The sequence below is a fragment of the Ovis aries genome, chromosome 8 (genome assembly GCF_016772045.2).
Source record: "Ovis aries strain OAR_USU_Benz2616 breed Rambouillet chromosome 8, ARS-UI_Ramb_v3.0, whole genome shotgun sequence".
Classification (NCBI taxonomy): Eukaryota; Metazoa; Chordata; class Mammalia; order Artiodactyla; family Bovidae; genus Ovis; species Ovis aries.
Genome location: NC_056061.1, coordinates 63,934,990 through 63,958,475, shown reverse-complemented (window position 1 = coordinate 63,958,475; position 23,486 = coordinate 63,934,990). Strand labels below are relative to the sequence as shown.

At 36.4% G+C, this 23,486-nt stretch overlaps 1 protein-coding gene across 9 annotated transcripts in view; it reads left to right on the top strand.

The window, feature by feature from the left end:
- Positions 1-23,201, top strand: part of REPS1 (RALBP1 associated Eps domain containing 1) — an 89,294-nt gene extending 66,093 nt beyond the window's left edge. For 4 of the 9 annotated variants that reach the window (XM_027972498.2, XM_012182987.4, XM_060419290.1 and 1 more), the window contains 10 exons: positions 1,599-1,686; positions 2,440-2,541; positions 12,483-12,552; positions 13,951-14,069; positions 14,921-14,985; positions 16,719-16,904; positions 18,046-18,138; positions 19,708-19,856; positions 20,590-20,695; positions 22,941-23,201. In XM_027972498.2, the coding sequence (XP_027828299.1) occupies positions 1,599-1,686; positions 2,440-2,541; positions 12,483-12,552; positions 13,951-14,069; positions 14,921-14,985; positions 16,719-16,904; positions 18,046-18,138; positions 19,708-19,856; positions 20,590-20,695; positions 22,941-23,009 (1,047 nt within the window). In that variant the 3' untranslated portion in view covers positions 23,010-23,201. Of the gene's footprint in view, positions 1-1,598; positions 1,687-2,439; positions 2,542-12,479; positions 12,553-13,950; positions 14,070-14,920; positions 14,986-16,718; positions 16,905-18,045; positions 18,139-19,707; positions 19,857-20,589; positions 20,696-22,940 lie in introns of all 9 variants that reach the window. The other 5 variants (XM_012182986.4, XM_004011379.5, XM_042253532.1 and 2 more) reach the window with 2 other exon arrangements.
- The last annotated feature ends 285 nt before the right edge of the window (positions 23,202-23,486 follow it).

Sequence of the window (23,486 nt, the reverse complement as noted above, 5' to 3'; positions counted from 1 at the left end):
TACTAGATCAGTATTATGAGTTAAAGCATCTAATAAGTTTTTCTTGCTTGTTTTTTCCTAGTTTGTTTGGGTTTGGAATAATGAGATATCATGCTTTCTCCTTTAATCTTGCCTTAGAATGTTAAATTCTGGTTCTTAGCAGTTATTTCTGCTATTAAAATTGTAAGTTAAGAAAATAGTTATTCTTGAAGCCATATTTTTTATAACCATAATCTAGAGTTATTGTTAATAATTTTTTGAATATGACTCATTATTATGTGAGAAATCTATAAACTTTTATCTATCTATTATATTCATCTTTTATAACTATCATTTTAGAGTTGTAGGTGAAATGTTAGTTCAATTTTATTAGATAGTACATAACTATCTGTCCAGAGTCTCACTGGTATGGGGACAGTAAATTACTGTTAATGGATTTATCCATACAATTGCAATAAATAATTCATTTGTTATTAATGGTTTGAATTTAGAGATTACGAGAATTAGCCAAGGAGACCTGTAATTTAAACAGGAGATGGTATGCTGGAACTCAGCTTTCTGTGGTGTTACCTAATACTGTCACCAGAACAGTGTCTAACTTAAATTGAAAGGTCATTATTCTTTACACTAAATTATAAACTCATTACAAGATATTCAAAATTTAAGGATCTCAGATTGTCTTTAGCAGCAGCACATTCAAAATATAAGCCAGCTCCTTGTAGAAGGAGCTGAACTCCTGTAGCCATGTTATCAGCTGGTCTTTTGCCATTAAGCCAGTTGCTTGATCCTGTTCTTGTTCCTCCCCTGGGTGGCTCAGCTCCCAGGGCCAGGCCTGCCTGGCTACCCATATGCACCTTTCTCCCTTCCCATTTGGAAAGGCTGCCATGCAGCGCCTTATACACTTTTCAGTCGTTTCAGAAATTTGTTCTACCAGTTCCTTAACTGCTCTAACTAGACTTGCTACTCATGAGTTAAGTTGAGGATTATCAGATGTATTATAGTCATGAAAAGTTTAAGTATTAGAGTAGGAGTGTTACTTATCCTAACTTAGAAAATGAATTCCTTTGTGGAAGTTTTATGCATGAATTTTAAACAGTTCTGTGGAACTAATCTATATGAAGTATGTATTGTGCCTACTGTTACAATACGATGGGCATTTCATTAACTTTGTTTATACACGAAAAAGAAGAGTGTCAAGTTTTCTTGAGCAGTTTAGTGAAAATGAGTTCAGTCTGTTACTCAGTCTTTGGATTCTCATAAATAGTTCACTTTTAACCTCAAAGGTTCAAATTTATATAATTTTATCAGATCGTTTCACACTTTGCCTTTGAATATTGTCATGAATTGTGTAAGACCAATTTTTTTCTTCACATCTTTAATCATTCAGAGTTAAAATATACTTTTTATAAAACAAATCAGATTCTTAAGCATATATAGTAAGCTTGATTTTTTAAATATAATTCTGGAATTTTTAGTTAAAAAATTACTTCTCATGCTTAGTTTAGTGTGAATGAGAACTCTGTCCACTAGTTTTTGAAGTATTGTTAGTTTTGGTTATTTCATGGTATCTACTTGGCATTTTTAATACAAATTCTGTATGTCCTCCCATTTGTCTGTAGGATACTGCTATTGTTCATCCGGTTCCCATTCGGATGACTCCAAGCAAAATCCACATGCAGGAAATGGAACTTAAAAGAACTGGCAGTGGTAAGAAAACTGTTGCTGGGTTGTTTTTTAGTTTAGTGTGTTGTGTTAATATTTTAGCATCAAACCAAAATACACAAGCAGTCATTCTGAGTTCAAATTCCTTTTGTTAATTACTTATTTTTAACATAGTACTTTTTACAGCAATATACTATGTATTATGTGTATATTTTTAAATTTAAGCAAATTATTGTGTTTAATTTATAAAATTTTAAATAAGGATGCTTGGAAAATGTGACTTTTCTAATGCATTCTGTATTTTTATGATCTTTCTTACGAATCTACGTTGAAAAATGTGTTCAAATTTTAACTGAAGAGGTGTATGTTAAAATGAATATTGTCTTTGTTTATTTTGCTTTAATTCTTGAAGTTTCTCCTCATTTTAGATTAAATGTTTTAGTTAGGGTCTCTCAAAGGTAGATTTGTTTTCTATGTAGGTCGACAACAATAAATTACTTACTTTATGGTTGTTTGTGTGGTGCTTTATTTAACTAATTGCCCTAAGGGATAAAATTAACAAAGTATGAACATGCAGCTTGACTTTTTCATTATAAGATATCTTCTGTTGTGGCAGATAACAAATTCTATATAAACAGGTTTATATTTATCCTATTAAAATATTACTTTGTCTTATATTTCATGGATTTACTTGCTGCTTCTTTGGAGTATTAAAATGAAGTCTTATACTCTGAGGTTTATGAATTTATTAATGCAGGTATCTATATCTTGTATGTTTACCTATTAATTCTCTCCTAGATCATACTAATCCCACTAGCCCATTGCTTGTGAAAACATCTGACCTTTCAGAAGAAAATAAGATAAATTCATCAGTGAAATTTGCTTCTGGAAATACTGTAGGTAAGTGAAAGACAAAATTACATCTTCCGTGTGAGGTTTATTTTATTAATTAATTTATTTTTAATTGGAGGACAATTGTTTTACAGTGTTGTGTCGGTTTCTGCCGTATATCAACATGAGTCATCCATAGGTATACATATGTTCCCTCCCTCCCACCCCATCCCATCCCATCCCTCTAGGTTATCACAGAGTACCGGGTCACACTCCCTGTGATATACAGCAGCTTCCCCTTACTATATGTTTTACATATGATAATGTTTGTATTTCAGTCCAGTTCCCTCAGTTCATCCCACCCTCTTCTGCCCACACTGTGTCCATAAGCCTGTTCTCTATGTCTGAGTCTCTTTTCCTGCCCTGCAAATAGGTTCATCAATACCGTTTTCCTAGATTCCATATATATGCATTAATATATGATCTTTTTCTCTTTCTGACTTATTTCACTCTGAATAAATGGCTTTAGGTTCATCCATCTCACTAGATCTGATTCAAACTCTTTCATTGTTATATGGCTGAGTAATATTCCATTGTATGTTGTACCACAACTTCTTTATCCATTCATCTTTCAACAGAGATCTAGGTTGCTTCTGTGTCTGCAGTGAACATTGCAATACATGTGTTTTTTTCAGTTACTGTTTTCTCAGGGTGTATGCCCAGTAGTGGGATTGCTAGGTCATATGGTAGTTTCATTCCTGGTTTTTTATGAAATCTCCATACTGTTCTCTATAGTGGCTATATCAGTTTGCATTCCCACCAACAGTGCAAGAGTGTTCCTTTTTTTCCACCTTCTCTCCAGCATTTATTTTTTGTGCAGTTTTTGATGATGGCCATTATGGCTGGTGTGGTGTGATACCTCATTGTAGTGTTGATTGCATTTCTCTACTAATAATTGGTGTTGAGCATTTTTCATATGTTTATTAGTCATCTGTATGTCATCTGGAGAAATGTATGTTTAGGTCTTCTGCTTGTTTTTTAATTGGTTTGTTGGTTTTTCTGATACTGAGCTGCATGAGTTGTGTGTATATTTTGGAGATTAATCCTTTATCAGCTGCTGCATTTGCAGTTACTTTCTCTCATTCTGAGGGTTGTCTTTATTATTTTTTTTTTTTTTTGAGGGTTGTCTTTAAATCTTGTTTATGGTTTCCCTTTGCTGTGCCAAAGCTTTTAAGTTTAATTAGATCTCATTTGTATATTTTTATTTCCATTACTCTAGGAGGTGGGTCATAGTGGATCTTGATATGATTTATGTCAAACAGTGTTTGCCTATGTTTTCCTCTAAGAATTTTATAGTTTCTGGTCTTATATTTAGGTCTTTAATCCATTTTGAGTTTATCTTTATGTGTAGTTTTAGGAAGTGTTCTAATTCCTTCTTTTACACATAGCAGTCCAGTTTTCCCAGCCCCACTTATTGAAGATACTGTCTTTTCAATAAAAGACTTTTCATCCTATAGTCTTGCCTCCTTTGTCAAAGATAAAGTCTTGCATCCTTGTCACACCTGCCCATAGATGTGTGGGTTTATCTCTGGGCTTTCTATCTTGTACCATTGGTTTGTATTTCTGTTTTTGTTCCGCTACCATTCTGTCTTGATGACTACATTGTAGTGTAGTCTGAAGTCAGGGAGGTTGATTCCTCCAGTGCCATTCTTTCTCAAGTTTGCTTTGGCTATTCAGGGTCTTTTGGGTTTCCATAGAAATTGTGGATATTTTTTGTTCTAGTTCTGTAAAAAATGTCATTGGTAATTTGATAAGGATTGCTTTGACTCTGTAGATTGCTTTGGGTAGTATTTTCATTTTCACAGTATTGATTCTTCCAATCCAAGAAAGAACATGGTGTATCTCTCCATCTGTTTATGTTGTCTTTGACTTCCTTCATCAATGTCTTAATAGTTTTCTGTATATTGCTTTTACATTTCCTTAGATAGGCTTATTCCTGGGTGTTTTATTCTTTCTGTTGCAATGGTGAATGGGATGGATTCCTTAATTTCTTTTTCTGATTTTTCATTCTTAGTGCATAGGAATGCAAGGGATTTCTGTGTATTAATTTTATATCCTGCAACTTTATTAAATTAATTCACTGATTAGCTCTAACGATTTTCTGATGGTATCTTTAGGCTTTTGTAGGTAGCGAATCATGTCATCTGCAAACAGAATTTTACTTCTTCTTTTCCAATATGGGTTCCTTTTATTTCTTTTTCCTCTCTGATTGCCGTGGCTAGGACTTCCAAAGCTATGTTGTTAATAATAGTGGCAAGAGTGGGCACCCTTGTCGTCTTCTTGATCTTCAAGGAGATGCTTTCAGTTTTTCACCATTGAGAATAATGTTTACTGTGGGTTTATCATATATGACCTTTATTACTTGAGATAGGTTCCTTTTTTTCCAATTTTCTGGAGAGTTTTACCATAAATGTGTGCTGAATTTTGTCAAAAGCTCTTTCTGCATCTGTTGAGATTATCATATGATTTTTATTTTTTAATTTGTTAATATGGTGTATCGCATTGATTGATTTGCATATATTGGAGAAGCCTGACATCCCTGGGATAAGCCCAATGTGATCTTGGTGTATGATCCTTTTAATGTGTTGCTGGATTGTGTTTGCTAGAATTTTGTTGAAGATTTTTGCAACTTACGTTCATCAGTGACATAGACTGTAATTTTCTTTTTTTGTGATTTCCTTGTCTGGTTTTGGTGTCAGGATGATGGTAGCCTCATAGAATGAGTTTAGAAGTGTTCTGTCCTCTGCAATTTTTGGAAGACTTTGAGAAGGATAGTGCTTCTCAAAACATTTGATAGAATTCACCTGTGAAGCCATCTGACTTGTTTTTTGGGAGATTTTTGATCACAGTTTCGATTTCAGTGCTTGTGATTGGCTTGTTCAAAATTTTTATTTCTTCCTGGTTCAGTCTTGGAAGGTTGAACTTTCCTAAGTACCTGTTCATTTTTTTCAGATTGTCCATTTTATTGGCATATTGTTGTTCGTAATGGTCTCTTATGATCCTTTGTATTTCTGCGTTGTCTGTTGTAACCTCTTCTTTTTCATTTCTAATTTTGTTGACTTGAGTCTTCTCCATTTTTTCTTGATGAGTCTGGCTAATGATTTGTCAATTTTGTTCATCTTGTCGAAGAACCAGCTTTTAGTTTTACTGATTTTTGCTATTCTTTCTTTTATTTTTTACTTATTTCTGCTCTGATCTTTATTATTTCTTTCCTTCTGTTAACTTTGAGATTTTTTTCCCTTATTTTTCCAATTGCTTTAAGTGTAAGGTTAGATTGTCTATTCAGTGTTTTTCTTTTTCCTTGAGGTAGGACTCTGTTGCTATAAACTTCCCTCTTAGAACTGCTTTTGCAGCATCACATAGGTGTTGAGTCATCATGTTTTCATTATTGTTTGTTTTTCTAGGTATATGTTTCTATTTCCCTTTTTATTTCTTCAGTAACCTGTTGCTTATTTTAAAACGTATTATTTAATATGTTTTAAACATATTCCCCATGTGTTTGTGTTTTTTACAGCTTTTTTTCCCCGCAGTTGAAAATCAAGTCTCATAGCACTGTGGTCAGAAAAGATGCTTGATATAATTTCAGTTCTCTTAAATTTTACCAAGGCTTGATTTGTGACCCAAGATGTGATCTACCCTGGAGAATGTTCCTTGTGCAGACCTTGAGAAGAAAGTTTATTCTTCTGCATTTGGATGGAATGTCTTAAAAATATCAGTTAGATCATCTGGTCTAATGTGTCATTGAAGGCTCATGTTTCCTTATTTTTTGTTTTGATGACCTGTCCATTGGTGTAAGTGGGGGGTTAAAGTCCCTTACTAGTTGTTTTACTGTCAGTTTCCCCTTTTATGACTGTTAGTGTTTGCCTTGTTGAGATGCTCCTATTTTGGGTGTGTAAATATTTACAGTTGTTGTGTCTCCTTGGATTGATCCCTTGATCATTGTGTAGTGTCCTTCTGTTATTTTTTGTAATATCCTTTATATTAAGGTCTATTTTGTCTGATATAAGAATAGTTACTCCAGCTTTCAGTTTCCGTTTGCATGGTATATCTTTTTCCATTCTCTCACTTTCAGTCCATATATATCTCTAGGTCTGAAGTGGGTCTCTTGTAGACAGCTTATATACGGGTCTTGTTTTTGTATCCATTCAGCCAGTCTGTCTTTTGGTTGGAGCATTTAATCCATTTACATTTATTTATTTATTTATTATTATTATTTTTAATCCGCTTACATTTAAAGTAATTGTTGATACATATATTCCTATTGGCATTTTCTTAATTGTTTTTGTAAGTCTTTTCCTTCTCCTATGGAAGTCCCTTTAGCATTTGTTGTAAAGCTGCTTTGGTGGTGCTAAATTCTCTTAACTTTTATCTGTAAAGCTTTTGATTTCTCTGTCAATATTGAATCAGATTGTTGCTGGGTAGTGTAGTCTTGGTTGTAGATTTTTCCCTTTTGTTACTTTAAATATATCCTGCCATTGCCCCTGGCCTGCAGAGTTTCTGTTGAAAGACAGCTGTTAACTGTGTGGAGTTTCCCTTGTATGTTACTTGTTGCTTTTCACTTACTGCTTTTAATATTTTTTCTTTGTGTTTAATTTTTGTCAGTTTGATTAATATGTGTCTCAGCATTTTTCTCCTTGGATTTATCCTTTATGTAACTCTCTTGTGCTTCTTGGACTTGATTGGCTATTTCCTTTCACACGTTAGGCAAGTTTTCAACTATAATCTCTTAAAAAATTTTCTCAGACCCTTTCTTTTTCTCTTCTGCTTCTGGGACCTCTTAATTTGAATGTTGGTGTGTTTAATATTTTACAACACAGTCCATGGAATTCTTCAGGCCAGAATACTGGAATGGATAGTTTAATATTATCCCCGCAGTCTCTGAGACTATCCCCAGTTCTTCTCATTCTTCTGTGATTATTCTACTCTTCAGCAGTTATTTCCACTTATTCTGTCTTTCAGTTCATTCTTGGGCCTCAGTTGTTCTGCTGTTGATTCCCTGTAGATTATTTTTAATTTCGGTAATTGTGTTTGTCTCTGTTTATTCTTTGTTTCTTCTGGGTCATTGTTAAATGTGTTAAATGACATGCATTTTCTCCGTTCTGTTTTCGAGATTGTGGATCATCTTTACTATCATCACTATTTCCTCTTTGTTTATTTGATGTTGTGGGTTTTTACCTTGTTCATTCGTTTGCACAATATTTCTGTTTTTTCATGTTATCTAACTTACTGTGTTTGACGTATCCTCTCTTGATTTTGGTCTTGGCCATCAGTGAGTGAGGTTGGTCCAGTGGTTTGTGTAGGCTTCATGTTGGGAGGGACTTGTGCCTGCCTTCTGGTAGGAGGAGGTGAGTTTTTCCCCCTCTCTAATGAGCAAGGCTGTGTGAGTGGTGTGTTTTGGGGTGTCTCTGGGAAGCCTGTCTCCTCTTGAGGTCTTGCTTCTTGTTTGGGTAAGGTGCTCTTTGCTGGGTGCTGCCAGCAGTTAAGTGGTGCCAGGTCTTGGATACAGGAAGAGGCCTTTGTGGGAGTTCTCACTAATTAAGACTCCCTGGGATCAGGAATTCTCTGGCCAACTAGTGTCCTGGACTCAGTGCTTCCAACCCGGAGGCTCAGGCCCAATCTCTCATCAAGGAACCAGGATCCCACAAGCTGTTTGTTATGGCAATAAAGGGATTAAAACAAACACACACAAAAAAGAACCCCAGACAAATGGTGAATTCAAAATCAGACAAATAATAACAGAAACAAAGGAACACACACACACACAAAACCAAAATAGTCCAGAGAAAACAAAGTACAAGAGAGTGACCCTGTGAGCAAAGGAAACTATAAGTGATATCGACAAATTAAAAACAACACTAACTAAACAGAAAACAAGACCAAAGAAGAGAGCCAGCTGAGGAATAAAGCAAACAAACTAACACGGTGAAAAGAAGAAAGAAAAAAATAGAAAAGTAAAGTATATAAAAAGATTTATATATAATAATCTTATTGTATATTCTCTATATATGTATATATATTCTATATATATATAAAAAGAATATATTGTATACAGTAGTGTATATATTATATATATGATATATAATATATAAATCTTACTCTATATAAATAGAATTTATATAGAATAAATAAGGAAACGAAACAACAAAGAAAAAGCCCCACAGATCTGCAAAAAGCCAATGTAGAGATAGATGTATATGAAGGAAATAAAATGTGTTTTAAACAATTCTCGAAAGGTTAAATAGATACAATAATAATGAAGTCAACAACCACAGCATCAGAGGAAAGAAAACCAGAATCAACTACAGAACAAATCAAAATATAAGAATAATAATAAATGTTTTTCTCAGGTCTCAGCTGGCAGCATCCTTTCCCTTCCTGTGATTCACAGCCCACTTCCGCCTTGCTAGGAAGCCCTCCAGTCTCGGGGGAGCTGGTCTCTAGACCAGCTGTGGGGACAGCACAGACTCTAATCTAATTCTCCTCTTGTAGGTTCTTGCCTCCAGCGTCCACAGCTGTCAGAGCTAGGGCATTTTGTTTTGTGGATATACTCGCCCTTCTATGCATTCCATAGACACAGAGTCTGCCTAGTTGATCATGTGGATATAATCTCTAGCTAGTATAGCTGGTGAAAAGGTTTTCAACCCTCTTCCTTGTCCACTCTGCCCCTGGAACTCAGTTGTGGTTTTACCCCCACCTCTGCTTGTGGGTCATTTACAGGAATTAGTTCCTGAGGCTGCCTCTAGGACTTGGGTCTGCCCCAGGGAGGACCAGGTGTGCAGGTGGGGTGCTTAGGTCGCAGGGACTTTGATGGCGCCAGGTATGCCGGGAGGCTGGCAGCCATGGGCACAGGAGATGTGGTGCTGTTAGAATCTCTTTCTAGCTTCTGGCAGCTGGCGTTCAGAGGGTCTGATGAGGGTCCTTCTCTGTTGCTTGGCATGTCAGGCACTCAGATGGCCGCCTTCTCTGGGATATTCCTCTGTTACTCAGCTGCGCATGCCAGCATGTAGGGGGAGAAGTGATGGCGCCACTCCTTGTATGTGACTCAGCAGTAGCACCCTGCTTCCATGACTGCCTGACTTTATTCCAGAGGCACTCCCTACAGCAGTCTCCTCCCTCCCGTCCCTCTCGGCTGTTTCCCCAAAATCAACAGCAGTCCTTGCCCTGGGATTGCGGTTACGCTCCAGCTCCCAGCTGCTCTGCGTTCTGGTGGGCTGTGTCCCTGCCTGGGCTATGTAGGGCCACAGCACAGGTTGTCTGTGTGGTTCTCACTCCATTCAGACTGTCACAGATCAGCGCCTTCACTCTCCAACAGTCTCAGATGCTTCCCCTTTGTCCCAGCCGACTGCCCTGGTATAGGGATATCACCCCTTCTTCCACTTCCCCACCTGCTGGGGACAGGTTCAGCTGTGCTGACTCTGCTCCTCTTTCTCCCTTCCCTTCTTTGTCCTGCCCAGTTTTGTGTGGATCTGTATGTTCCTCTCCGGTGGTCAGGGACTCCTGCTAGCTCTGGGCTGGTGCTCTGCAAGGTCTTCTGCATCTGAAGATGTGTTCCCGATGCATCTGTGAAGAGAGGTGTACTCCACTTCCACCTGCTCCTCTGCCATCTTGTCTCTTATCCTTAGTCTGCATTTAGAATCTGAAGAATTTTAGTATATAACCATTTAGTATTATCTTCACTGGATAATGCAGAGAATAGTCAATCCTTTTAAAGAGCCCTACCCTCTGTATTCAGAGAAGGCAGTGGCACCCCACTCCAGTACTCTTGCCTGGAAAATCCCATGGACGGAGGAGCCTGGTGGGCTGCAGTCCATGGGGTCGCTAAGAGTTGGACACGACTGAGTGACTTCACTTTCACTTTTCACCTTCATGCATTGGAGAAGGAAATGGCAACCCACTCCAGTGTTCTTGCCTGGAGAATCCCAGGGACAGGGGAGCCTGGTGGGCTGCCGTCTCTGGAGTCGCACAGAGTCGGACACGACTGAAGCGACTTAGCAGCAGGAGCAGCAACCCTCTGTATTAATAAATGGATGCCTGTTGTCACTGCACCTGCTTCAAGGCAGGCCTCCTGTTGGCCATCCCTCTCAGCTAGCTCTTTCTCACTCCTTTCTTCCTCTCACAGGAAATTGTGTACATGTTCATTCAGTCATTGTTAATGGAATACTATTAATATGTGTCAGGCTCTGTTCTAGACACTGAGTATTCAGTAAACAAAACAAAAATTTCTTTGCCCTTATGAAGTTTGCATTTTATAGGGGAGACAAGAGAAAAAGGAAATAAAAATAACTGTATCTTAGGATATAGTTAACACCCTGGATAAAAATTAAGTTGTGAAAGGGGAGAGGGAGTGACAGTTTAAGTAAGGTGATCAAAGAAAGCCTTACCAAAAAGTGGCATTTGAGTTAAAACTTGAAGGATATGAATTTAACTGTGTGAGTATCTTAAGGAAGGATGTTTTAGGCCAAAGGAATAGCCAATATGGAGCCCTGGTTTAGGGAGGATGCCTTCTTTATATCTACTGGAAACAGCCAGCAAACACCTGAACTAGAACTACCATGTGGGAGAATAGTAACCGGGGAGCAGTGTAAGACTGACTTCTACCGAGAAAGATGAAACTCCATTTAGAAGGTTTCTGAATGGAAAAGTGATGTAACCTGACCTTCCTTTTTTAACAAGATCATTCTGGCTGCTATATTGGTAATAGAAGGCAAGAATTCAAACAGGGAAAGACGGTTTTAGGAAACGGTTATAATAATACAGGCAAGAGAAGATGATGTCTTGGCCTAGGGTGGTAGCAGTAGAAGTGTTAGAAGTGGTCAGATTCTGGCTAGATTTTGTGGGAAAAGACCACAGGATTTGCTTACCTTTGTGATACACAGGATTAGGGGTGGGGCCAAGGGAATCAGGGTGATTCAAGGGATGTTAGCCAGAGCCACTGTAAATTGAAGAACTCTATTATAGTAGAAGATTGGTGGGAGAAAGGGTAGGAATTCAGTTTTGGACGTGTTCGGTCTGAGATGCCTGTTAACAACGTCCAAATGGGAATGTGTTAATTTTAGCATCCTTCCTGTACCAGTTATTAAACTTCTCAGTGATTTGACAGGAAAAAGAAGCGGGATACACTTTGAAATGAAACAAAACTAAATAACCAGTCCCTTCAATTTATAACTCTTGAAAGGTATTTCATAGTATTTCTTCAGATTATCCCTAGAGTTCCTGTTTTAAAACTTCTTTATTGCTTCATAGCTGTTAGTCTGATGCTGGGATTCTCTGCTCCTTTATAAGATTTTGAGGAAATTAAAAATATGTCCTCAGGTGAAAAATTGGTACCCTCTGGCTAATTTCACAAGTTTTATCATTGTCTAAGCACAGTTTATTCCTTTATCAACTTTTTTAAAATTTGCATAAACAATTAAGTTCACTTTTTAACTTAAAATGCTTCTAATTTATCCTTTAAAATGAATTTTTTTATTATAAAAACTATTCACACTTGTAGAAATTAATAAAAATAAGAAAATACAAGTTATAATCTCACTGTTCCACAAATGACCATAATTAACATCCATTGTCAACCTTAATCTTTACTTTGTGCATGTTATATTTTTATATGAAATGAAGTTGTGATATATGTACTGTTTCCCGCCCTGCTTCCATGTAACTAATTTTGAATATTTCTCTATTATCAAACAGTAACTTTTTTAGATTGTAATTGCTCTCTGTGCATAGTATTCTGTTGTATAAGTATTTATTTGATTTATTTATTTTATTTACCATTTATTTGATTTATATCTAATCTTTTATGGTTAGTAACACAATACTGAAACATTAACCTGTTGGCCAATCTTTTAATATCCCTGGTTTGAAACAATAATTCAGTTACCTTTTTAGGGCATATAGAATAAAAAGTAAAGAAATGATTATTATTAAATAGGATATATCCCATTTATCAGCAGATGGGTACAGTAGTTCAGACTCTTTTACTTCGGATCCAGAACAGATTGGAAACAACGTAACTCGTCAAAGGTTAGTGTTTCTGTTAATTAAAAAAGCATAATTAAAGTATTTTGTTACATTTTAATATTGAAAATTATTTGAAACCAAGTATAAATTATTTTTGGAGAAGAAAAAGGCAACCCATCCAGTATTCTTGCCTGAGGAATCCCGTGGACAGTGGAGCCTGGTGGGCTGTAGTCCATAGGGTCGCACAGAGTCTAAGTGACTCAGCATGTATGCATGCATAAATTATTTTTCTCAGTTCTTCACATCTCTGTAGGCTGTCAGGTTACCTATTGATTGATGTAAAAGGGAAATGATTTTTACACTTTCCAAAGAAAAGAAAAGCAAAAGGAATCGTTGTCTTCTTGGTGTTCTGTGGAAGGTTTAAAATAAACTGATAACTTCTTGGCAGTTGGTTTAATACAGTCCTTTTTTGTAGCTGAGCAGTGAGAGTCTCTTTAAGTATGAAATGTGCAGATTTCCTTTTAGAGCCTTATGGGACAACTACCAAAAGAATTTGGTGTTTTTAAATGTCATCCGGACACGCAGCCCAGTGTTGGGCTACCTACCCATCCTGAAGACCTGTATCACATGTTAACATTTCAGGCACAGACAAAAATGATACGGGACAGGGTGAGGTGGCAAGGGGTCTGTCTCCCAGGGCTTCACCATCCTCTCAAAACTGCACAGGACAGAAGCATCTTTTTCCGCTGCTTTTCATACATCATAAGAGTGTTTTGCCACACACCTGGAGGATGTATGGAGAGACCGGTAACGTAGACTCTCCAAGAGCTCACACAGTCAGAAGGCTGCTTCTTCATATGTCTTAGAGTTCTCATTTGGGATTTTAGTCTGCTCTTTATTCCTAAAGAGGATTAGATTATCTTAGTCCATGAAATTCTTCAGAATATAGATGACTTTGGTGCTAATAAGCAGATCTCCAGGGTGAGTGAACATGAGTATAATCACCTCTAAAACGAGTGATTTTAAGATGAGATGGCATCTCACATAGTTGAGCCAAAGTGTACTTCAGCTGACCAAATTTAAATAAGTTGAAAGCTAACCATATCTGAAAGTACAGTTTCTCTTCTTTGAAAACAGCTTTTCAGACTAATATCGCCTTTAACTGAATATGAAAACATTACGCTCGGTTAGTAGTCTACCTTGAATTCATGTTAATAACTTTTTTAAAGTTCTTTAAAATTTTGTTAAATGTATAATTATAAAGAAGATTATTTGCTGTATTAAGTAACTGCTTGTTGAATGCACATCGTAAATAATACTCTATTCATTGTAATACTTGTGTACCCTCTGGAGAAATGTCACACCAATAAGATCCTTTGCTGCTTAGCTAAGTTTGATTGCTTAAAAAGAAAAGCTGCAATATCAATAACGTGACCAATTGTAACGGGGCCAATTTTGCAGGTCTCATTCAGGAACATCGCCTGAAAACACTGCACCACCACCTCCACCTCCAAGGCCTCAGCCCTCTCATTCTAGATCATCATCTTTAGATATGAATCGGACCTTTTCCGTCACAACAGGTAGGGGTTAGAGAACTGTGATACAAATTAAATACGTTAAATTGTTAAATATATTTAGTTGATTACAGATACACAGTATTTTGTTTTCTCTTATTTTTTGATATTTATCTGAAGAAAAATTTTAAATTGAAAAAGTATCAGATGAAAGGGAATTTATTTTCCTTAATGACTATCTAAAACGTGAGTTCAAATGATAAAGATGGGAACCTGAGAGATGCCACAAGAGATTTTAAAAGAAAAATTTTCTATGGAGATATTAAGGAGGAAAAGCTAAAAGGTCTTACATTACATGATAGAGGAGAGAGAGGAGTCATAACGTACTCAGAGGGTTCAATTTTTATATGACTGGTCTTACTGTTGGTCAAAATAGAAAAGTTAGGATAGAGGGTGATGGTGTTCTGTTTTTGATATTATGTATTTGGAATGATGAGAAAGAAGAGAAAAATCGACAGGTCGCTGGACCTGTGGGCTAAGCAAGATTGATATATTATTTGAGAACATTTACTAGAAATAATAAACTAAAATACTAAATGGAAAGAGGAAATTTGGAAGTCTTCATATTTGATAGCTAAAAGTAGTCAGAAAGGTGGGAAGAAAACCAGACATACAGTGTTACAGGAACAGGGAGGAGCAAGACGAGTGCTGTGCGCAGCAGAGCAAGAGAAGAGAGGTCTGAGAAGAGGCTGTGAGACTCAACCATATCCAGACAGCTGGCGAGATGGACTTGGCTTCCAGTACGATACATTGGCATTTGAAATCTTTATCATTTGATCACATTCATTCAGCCTATCTGCTCTACTAGCAAAGTAATTATATATATTTACAAAAAGAGGACTTGTGTATTCACACAGGACAGCAACAGGCTGGAGTTGTTGCCCAACCTCCTGCAGTGCCTCCAAGACCACAGCCCTCACAGGTAATTCTAGGTCTTCATTAGTAAGCATCGGTTATTATAGTCCCCTTGGTCAGTTTATCTGTTAGGTCTTTGATTCTATTCTAGAATTATTTTGAAAATCGGTAATTGCCTAACTCATTCTTAATGCATATTTAATTCAGAGAAGCTAGGTCTTTTCTTAGATGATAAGAATTCCAATAATGATTTGGGTTGTGTTTTGAAAGAAACTTAGAAGTGAATCAAATGATAGTGTCTTGGCAAAGGAGGGTTTAGAAGAAGGATCAGTGGATTGAGGGATAGGAAGTGTCAGTATGTCCTGGACCTAGTAGTGACTCAGGGTAACCTCCCTGTATCTTCCTGCATCAGTGAATAAAGTGTTGCACAACTAACAGGTCATAGTTGTTTCATCTGCATAAAACTATTATGTTCCAAAATAGATTCTAGTTTGTAGCTAAGTTTTATGTGACTGACTTAGCTACATTTTTACATGAATGAATTAGGTTGATTTTTCTGAGTTGGAGTCTTATAATGAAATTGGCTATTTGTAGTTAAAAAGATGGTTTCCTAATTGTCAAAGATACTGAAATTTGAATATTCCAGTATTTATTTTATCTAAAGGGCCAACAAAAATACTTTTACTGCATTAAGGTGTAAAACCCAGTGAATTATCTCTTCACTCAAGAACCAGTCTAGTGGGAAAAACAGACCTGTAAACAGTTATAATAAAAATGCTATAGTAGACATACTTATAAAATGTTTTAGCATAGATGTCCTAGCTAGTAACATCAGGGATCACACTGAAAATGTCAAGTAAAATGAAGGAAGTTAGACTTAAGCAGGGACTTGAAAGATAAAATACTATTTATTGAGGAAAAGGCATTACAACCAGAAGGAGTGGCACAAGAGGGTAAGGTAAGCCTGGCATATTCTTCACGGAAGAGCTATTGAGTTCAGTACAACTAGAGTGATGGGAAATAAAATTGAAGAGGTGAGGAAATGACAGAGCATCTCTTATATCATACTGAGACGGTGGAGTTTTTCTTGTAGGATATGGAGAATTTTTTAAGGGTAAGCAGGAGAGAGACTTCAGATTTATTCCTTTAGCTTCCTGTACTTCCTTTGTCACAAAACACCTCACACTGTATTTTAATCCCTTGTTTACTTTTCTCGTATCCTGCACTAGATTATCAGCTTTGTTAAGGATGGACGTTATTTGTTTGGTCAAAAGCAGATACTCAATAAATTTAGTTTTCAAATGGAGACTTTAGAAGAATTCATCTTGTAAAGAGTGGACAAATTGAAGGAGAGTGCACTGGAGTGCTAGAGAACAGCTAGAGCACTGGTTTTCACACTTTAAAGATAACAGTCTTTTTAGAAACATAATGAAACATTTTTAAAAACAGCTTTTTAAAATAATGAACAATTATGCAGCAACCTAATTAAGAAAGAAATAGATGCAAGGGGAGAATTAGAGATTAAGGCCTGAACTTCTCTCCTTTGATGCACATTCTTGGCAATAAGAATTTTGTTAAAGTATCTTTTTATTTGGAGATTTGTTATCTTAATTTTTTAGTGTCTTGGCATTTCACTCAAGGTTTTTTAGAGCTAAATGTTACTGTAGCTCACCTTCCTGAATTTTCAGCTAATAAATCAGAGCATCCTTATAATAAATTTTCAAAGAAAAAGAAGGCTCCTCTGTGACACTAGATCAGTAAAATGATTTGCTCCTTCCTGTATCCTAAACCCTCTTGTAGGCTCCTGGTCCCGTTGTGCATCGCCCAGTGGATGCCGATGGCCTAATAACTCACACTAGTACCTCACCTCAGCAGATACCAGAGCAACCAAATTTTGCAGATTTCAGCCAATTTGAAGTGTTTGCTGCATCAAATGTAAATGAAGAACAAGATGATGAAGCCGAGAAACATCCAGAGGTCTTGCCGGTCAGTTTTCAAGGGCTTCTCTAATTTTCTGCTGGGAATCTTCCAATATTGTGCTCATAAGCCAGTCTTTAAACAGAGGAACCCCTAAAAGAGCAGATAATAGAAGGGACATCAGTGAGTAAAATATCTGCTATTGCTGCTTTTAGAGGGTTTATATTCCCTAGATCAATGCTTCTCAATTTCTTACTGGCCTCAAACCACCTGCTGGTTGCATAAAATGCTTAGTAAGAATCAATATCTGGGTGAAGGGTAGATGTCACATGAAAAGATGGAACCATCTGGTTTTGGCTAAAACACTGTTCTGGGAGTTGCATTTTAATGCTAAGCATCTGATTGTGTGATTCGAAGATTTCTGTATGATAAGCTGTGGTTGCCATAGCTACACTCAGTTTGTATGAGAATAAGTCAGTTTATGGGGTTGCATCTTAATGCTAACCATTTGATTGTGTGATTTGGTGAAAATTGTATGGGAGTAAGTTACATCAGTTAGACAGTCTTACCACAGGATTCCAGAAATTCATTTTTGCAGCCAGTGTTCTGGGGGACTGTCTGGTTTTAGCAGCAAAAACTTCTCTATGAGGGACAGGGATCCCTGTCCTCATAAGTGTAAATATGGAGTTGGAGGGAACAGGGGAATTCTGAAGTTTGCTCTGATTATTCCAGTTTATACTGATCCTCTCTAATAGATTAAAAAAACTGACTTTTGACTGGCATAATTTACATAAAGAGTTCTTACAGATTTGATCCATGGAAAATTTTCTACCAGCTAGTTCTTCAAACTTTGCGCCTGGCCTAGGGCTACTAGGGAAATGGGCTGTACCTCCAGGAAGGCAGAGCAGGCCTGAGGTGGGAGTAGCGGTGTGCAGGGTGTACTTTTATGTACCCTCCCCCAACCAGAGAACTTCCCAGACATTGTCTGCCATCCCCTCAGAGATATATTCTCTTCCCTCTCTGCCCTAAAGGGGCAGATGCATGATCATTTCACAAGGTAGTCTCAAACTCCTCTCATCTTCATCTGAGCTTCTTACTGTTAGAATGAATGTTTTCTAAACATTTTGCTCTCTGATCTGTTACTTATATACTTATTCATATATGTATGTTACTTATATATAATTTGTAATAATAATATACTCATCTCTAGGTTGAAAAAGCTTCTGATCCCGCAAGTTCTCGAGTTGCCAAAACAGATAGTAAAATTGAAGAAAAGACAGCTGCTAGTGCTCCCGCCAATGTGGTATACAAAAGTCTTTTATAGTATTGATTGTTCTATACATATAAAAATTATATAATTTGAAAAATCTTACAAGTAAAGTTAGAGATCATCTAACCCATTTCACTGCCTTAAACTGTAATGCATATAGCTTGTCTCAGAACATAGTCCACCTAGAGGTAGAGATGATAGCCTGTCATTTGTATTAATGCGTGCCAGAGGTTCCCAAATTTTGTGTGGTTATTACATTGTTTCAAGTACATAAAGTAGAACTTCTGTTTTTGTCATACTCAGTTTCTGTTATTTCAGTTCTGAGTATAACAGGGAAAGATTATCAACCCTCTAAGGTTAATATTATACTCTGCCTTTTTTTAGCTGTCTTAGGAATAATTTTTTCCCAAAAATTTATTGCAAAAAATTTTAAACATACAGAAAAGTTGAAAGAATTTTATATTGTACAACAATAAAGCCACACCTTGACTGTACCATTAATATTTACTATATTTTTCTTCCAGTTTTATTAAGATATAATTGACACATAACAGTATAAGTTAAGATGTACAACATAATTATTTGACTTACATATATAACGAAATGACTATCAGTATGTTTAGTGAATGTTCTTCATTTCATATAAACACAGAATTAAAGAAATAGAAAAATATAACGTTTTTCCTTGTGTTAATATACTTGCTTTATACCTGCATCTCTCTATATATATCAGTCCTTCTTATCTGTTGTTTGCATTTCAAAGTACATTGCAGATAACAGGCCACTTTTTGAGAAAAAAATTTTGGTCACTTTTTTTGTTGTCATTGAGACATCTCCAGTAGTCATTAAAACAGTGAGTGTTTCTGGAAGTATTTAAATGCTACTTTCTGGACACTTTTTTTTTTTTTTTACTGTTAGTACTTCTGTAATTTTTTTAATAGTAAACTTTATTTTGTCAGTAAATGGCAATAGATTAAAAATAGCATTTAACCAAAGGGATGGCAGTTGACTCTTGTTTTTATTTAACAGGTCAAATCAGGTTACAGTAAATACCAGACTGTTACATTTGATTCTGTTGAGGACAGATCTCCAATAAAATAGTCACTCATTTTTAAGAGTTATTGTATATCTTAATGAAAGATTTTTTAAAGAATTGCCTGGTTTTCTACTTCTTTATAAAGTATTCATTAAGATAATATATCTTAGGATATTTGAATAGAAAACCCTATGGTGATACTAGATGCATATTTCTGGAGACTCCCTTTTATAGTTATTGAACAGATATATAGAGTGTGTTATGTTAAAACTGAATATTATAGCCTTGAGTCACAGAATTCGGGCCTTCAGCTTGTTATGTAACCCTGTAAAAAATTTTGTCCAATAGGTACATTTACAGTTGTGATGTCACTAGGAACATTCTTCCCCATTGTAATTTAAGTTAGCTGTTGCCACAAATATATAAATTGCTTTAAAGTAGGACAAGTGACCCATAATTTTTAGCGAATGAAAGGCTTAAAGAAAGCATATGATGTTGGCAAAGTGCTAACAAACCACAAATGTCTTCAAGAAATGCTTATTATTCATGAAATTCTTTTCTCCCAGAGCAAAGGCACAACACCTCTTGCTCCACCACCTAAACCTGTTCGAAGGAGATTAAAATCAGAAGATGAGTTAAGGCCAGAAGTTGATGAACATACACAGAAGACAGGTGTCCTAGCTGCCGTTCTTGCATCACAACCTTCTATTCCTCGGTAATCAAAGCTGTTCCTAAACACATGTAATTACTAGAAACCAAATGCACAGTAATTCAAAATATTGAGCAGAAAGGAATTATGGTCAGACTGGTCCTGTAGTTGAGCACAGGTCCTCCATCGTTCCCCTTTGAGAGTTTTCTCATTTATGAGTAAGTCGAATATCCTTCCCACTTTTCCCCCCCTTCTATTATTAAGTTCAACTCAAGTTGCAAATCCTAGAGCAGACTTTAAAAATTATAGTGCACAGTAACACTGATGTTTTAACTATGGTTGTTCTAGAATCAAGAATTGGCAAGGTAGGGCTCATGGGCCAAAGTCAACCCATGGCCAGTTTTTATAAGGGCTTTTACATTTTTGTTTAAAAAGAGAAAAAGAAAAGATTAAAAAAAAAAAAAAAACAATATTCAGCAGAAATGGTATGGTCTGCAAAGCTTAAAATATTTGCTGTCGGACCATTTATAGAAAAAGTTTGCTTATACCTGCTCTGCGCTGACTTAAACTCAGGTGGTTCTACAGAAAAGTCACTAAATCAATAACTACAGTAATTAAGCCTGTGAAGCTTAGTAGTTTTTGGTTGAGCTTTAAAACTGATCAAGCAAGGTTGAGCTATGCTAGCAGGGCAAAGATGCTCCCTCAGCATTCTGGGATTAGCCATAAATCACAGGGAAGAAGGGAGCAAATTTAATAATCAGAATGAAGGTCAAGTTTTTTGCTCTCTTTATCTTCTCAGGTCTGTTGGGAAAGATAAGAAAGCTATTCAGGCATCAATTAGACGCAATAAGGAAACCAACACAGTTTTGGCCAGATTGAATAGTGAATTGCAGCAACAGTTAAAGGTAATGTAGTTTCTGAATCTTTATTTGGAAAGTTCCATGGACTCAGAGCCTCTTAGTGTTGAACTAGACTTGGAGGTGATCCAGCAGTTCTTATGCTAGTATGAAACTTTTCCAAGTAGCAGAAGTGTGGATCTAAAATGTTTTATATGCCTTTGAATCTTTTAATATTAAAAAGAAGTTCCTGTACTAATTTCTTATATGATTGCCTTATCCTACATGTATGTAAAGCATATTCCTAAAATGTTCAGTCCTGAATATTCATTGGAAGGACTGATGCTGAAGCTGAAACTCCAATACTTTGGCCACCTGATGCAAAGAACTGACTCATTTGAAAAGACCCTGATGCTGGGAAAGATTTAAGGCAGGAGGAGAAGGGGAAAACAGAGGGCCAGATGGTTGGATGACGTCACCGACTCAATGGACATGAATTTGAGTAAACTCTGGTAGTTGGCGATTGACAGGGAGGCCTGGCGTGCTGCAGTCCATAGGGTTGCAGAGTCGGACATGACTGGGCTACTGAACTGAACTGAAAATGTTCATTAACTTTCATAATGAAATCCAAGAGTAGAAATGTTGTGACCTCAGCTACCTCCAGGATGATATATGTGGCTGTCTACATACTAATTCTACAATGATTCGAGTATTGTAAATTTATCCTTTTATCAAAACAACTCAGATTCTATGAAAATGACAGGTCTAAAGAAGAGGGATGGGGGCAATTTAGATCATCTCTAAAACAGAAAAGACAAACTTTAAATAGAAATGATGTTCAGGGCCAGTGTGTACTTCTGTCATCTGTACTTGAGAGGATAAGTTTGTTTTCTTGCTTACTACTAACCATGATTTTTTTTAATCCCTATACATAAAAACTAACAAGCAGAATCATGTATGATTCATCAACATTATTAGGCATTCACATCTTATAAACCAGTGGTTCTCAAACCTTAATTGTATACACTTAGGAAGGGGTCCCATGTTAAAATGAAAATTTTGATTCATGTCCGGTATGGAGAGGGACCTGAGAGTTCTGCAATTTTTCCAGGTGAAGGAGATGCTCCTGGACAGTTGACTTCACTTTGAGTAGCAAGGTTGTAAACCATAAAGATGAGGAAGGAGTCCATGGAAATGTAAAATAAATACAGAGTTAGTTGAGTCTCGTAATATTCTGTTCATATTCCTTTTCTAGCATTTATCACGTTGTCCATATCTGTGGCACATTTGTGTCTCTGTCCTACTAACCTGAACTCACTGAGGCTAAGTCGTAATCATTCCCATTTACAGTGACCATGTAATACATTGTTCAAACCAAAGTACTTTTAAGAGAAAAGGATTTGTTAATATATAGGCCAGGAAATCAGAGATAAACTGAGATTGTCCTGGATAGATTTATAACCATCTTGTCTCTGTCCTCAAAACTTCACACATGTTGGACATTTGATTAATGTATGTTAAAGGAATGATATTCTTATATAACTCTTTGATCAAAGAAGGTATTCATAGCTGTTCTATGACTTGTGAATTTGGTCGATTGTAAAGGAAGAATGTAAAACTAAATGACAAGCTTGCTAGTAGCATACCTTGAGGTGAAAGTTTTGTTAATGCATGTTTTTCTGAAGAACTACGAAAAACCATAGAAACATGTATACAGAAGCTGTTTTTAAAAATCACTGTCTCATTATCCTCTGAGAAAGTATGGTACCAAATAGGAGGAGGTCATTCTGGTTAAAACTGTCAGTGTGATAGAGAAAAAAAAAGGATATGGCTGCATAAGAAGTTGGTGACTGTCTGAAAAGACTGCCCCAAATCGACAGTCATTAGAAATTCCGATTATAAAATACATTTATTCATTGTGAAACTGAAGCTCAAAATGAGGTGCAGGGGTTGTTATGACCAGAGGTAATCACCAGGGGAAATAATCTTTGTTAACCAGCTCATCTGCAGTTACTGCAAGGGGTGGGCTTTGTGCAAAATTCATGCATTAATAGCCACCATCTGCAAATACTGGCTTTTCTAATAAAGGAGGAAAAAACATTCGATTACCTTGATTTCAAGTAATGAGAAAAAAAGATTTTAATTAAGATTGTTTTTGAATGTAAGCGCCTATAAAGAAACTGTTTCTAAAAGGAACAGCTGTCCCTTCATCTTCTTAAGGAACGTAAATTGTTTTATTGATGCAGAGCTGCTGTTAGATGTGCCTTCATTTTCTTATATGTTGAAACGTAACTTGTCTTTCCATCTTTTTCAGGATGTTCTTGAGGAGAGAATTTCCCTGGAAGTTCAACTGGAACAGCTTCGACCATTCTCTCACCTATAAGCCAATTGCCGTTAACTGTGAACATACCCATTTTTAAGCGGTTTTGGGTTCAAAGCCAGTTTGGAGACCCAGACATTCAGCTCACTGCTTAATTCAACATTAAATTTTATGATTCTGTTTTGCCCTATATGTTCACCATTGTATTTAAGTATCTTTTATTTTTTAATTTCAACAATAAAAGGGTCAGGATGACTTTTTCTGGAGGCTGTATTATGTTTGTTGGCGCAGCCCCCCTCCTCCCTTGTTATCCCATAACTTTGGTGCATTATACTTACGTGGCCAAAACCTCATACTGCTTGGATATACAGAATGGGCTTCTCATTTAACACCTTAGGCACAAACTCAGAAATATTTTCAAAAGGAGACAAAATTAAATAAACTGTCAATTTGTCTTTTAGGCTTAATACTTAAAGAATCCAAAAATCTTTAAAATGCATTTCCTATTTGATTTTTAATTTGAAAGAACTGTATTGGATA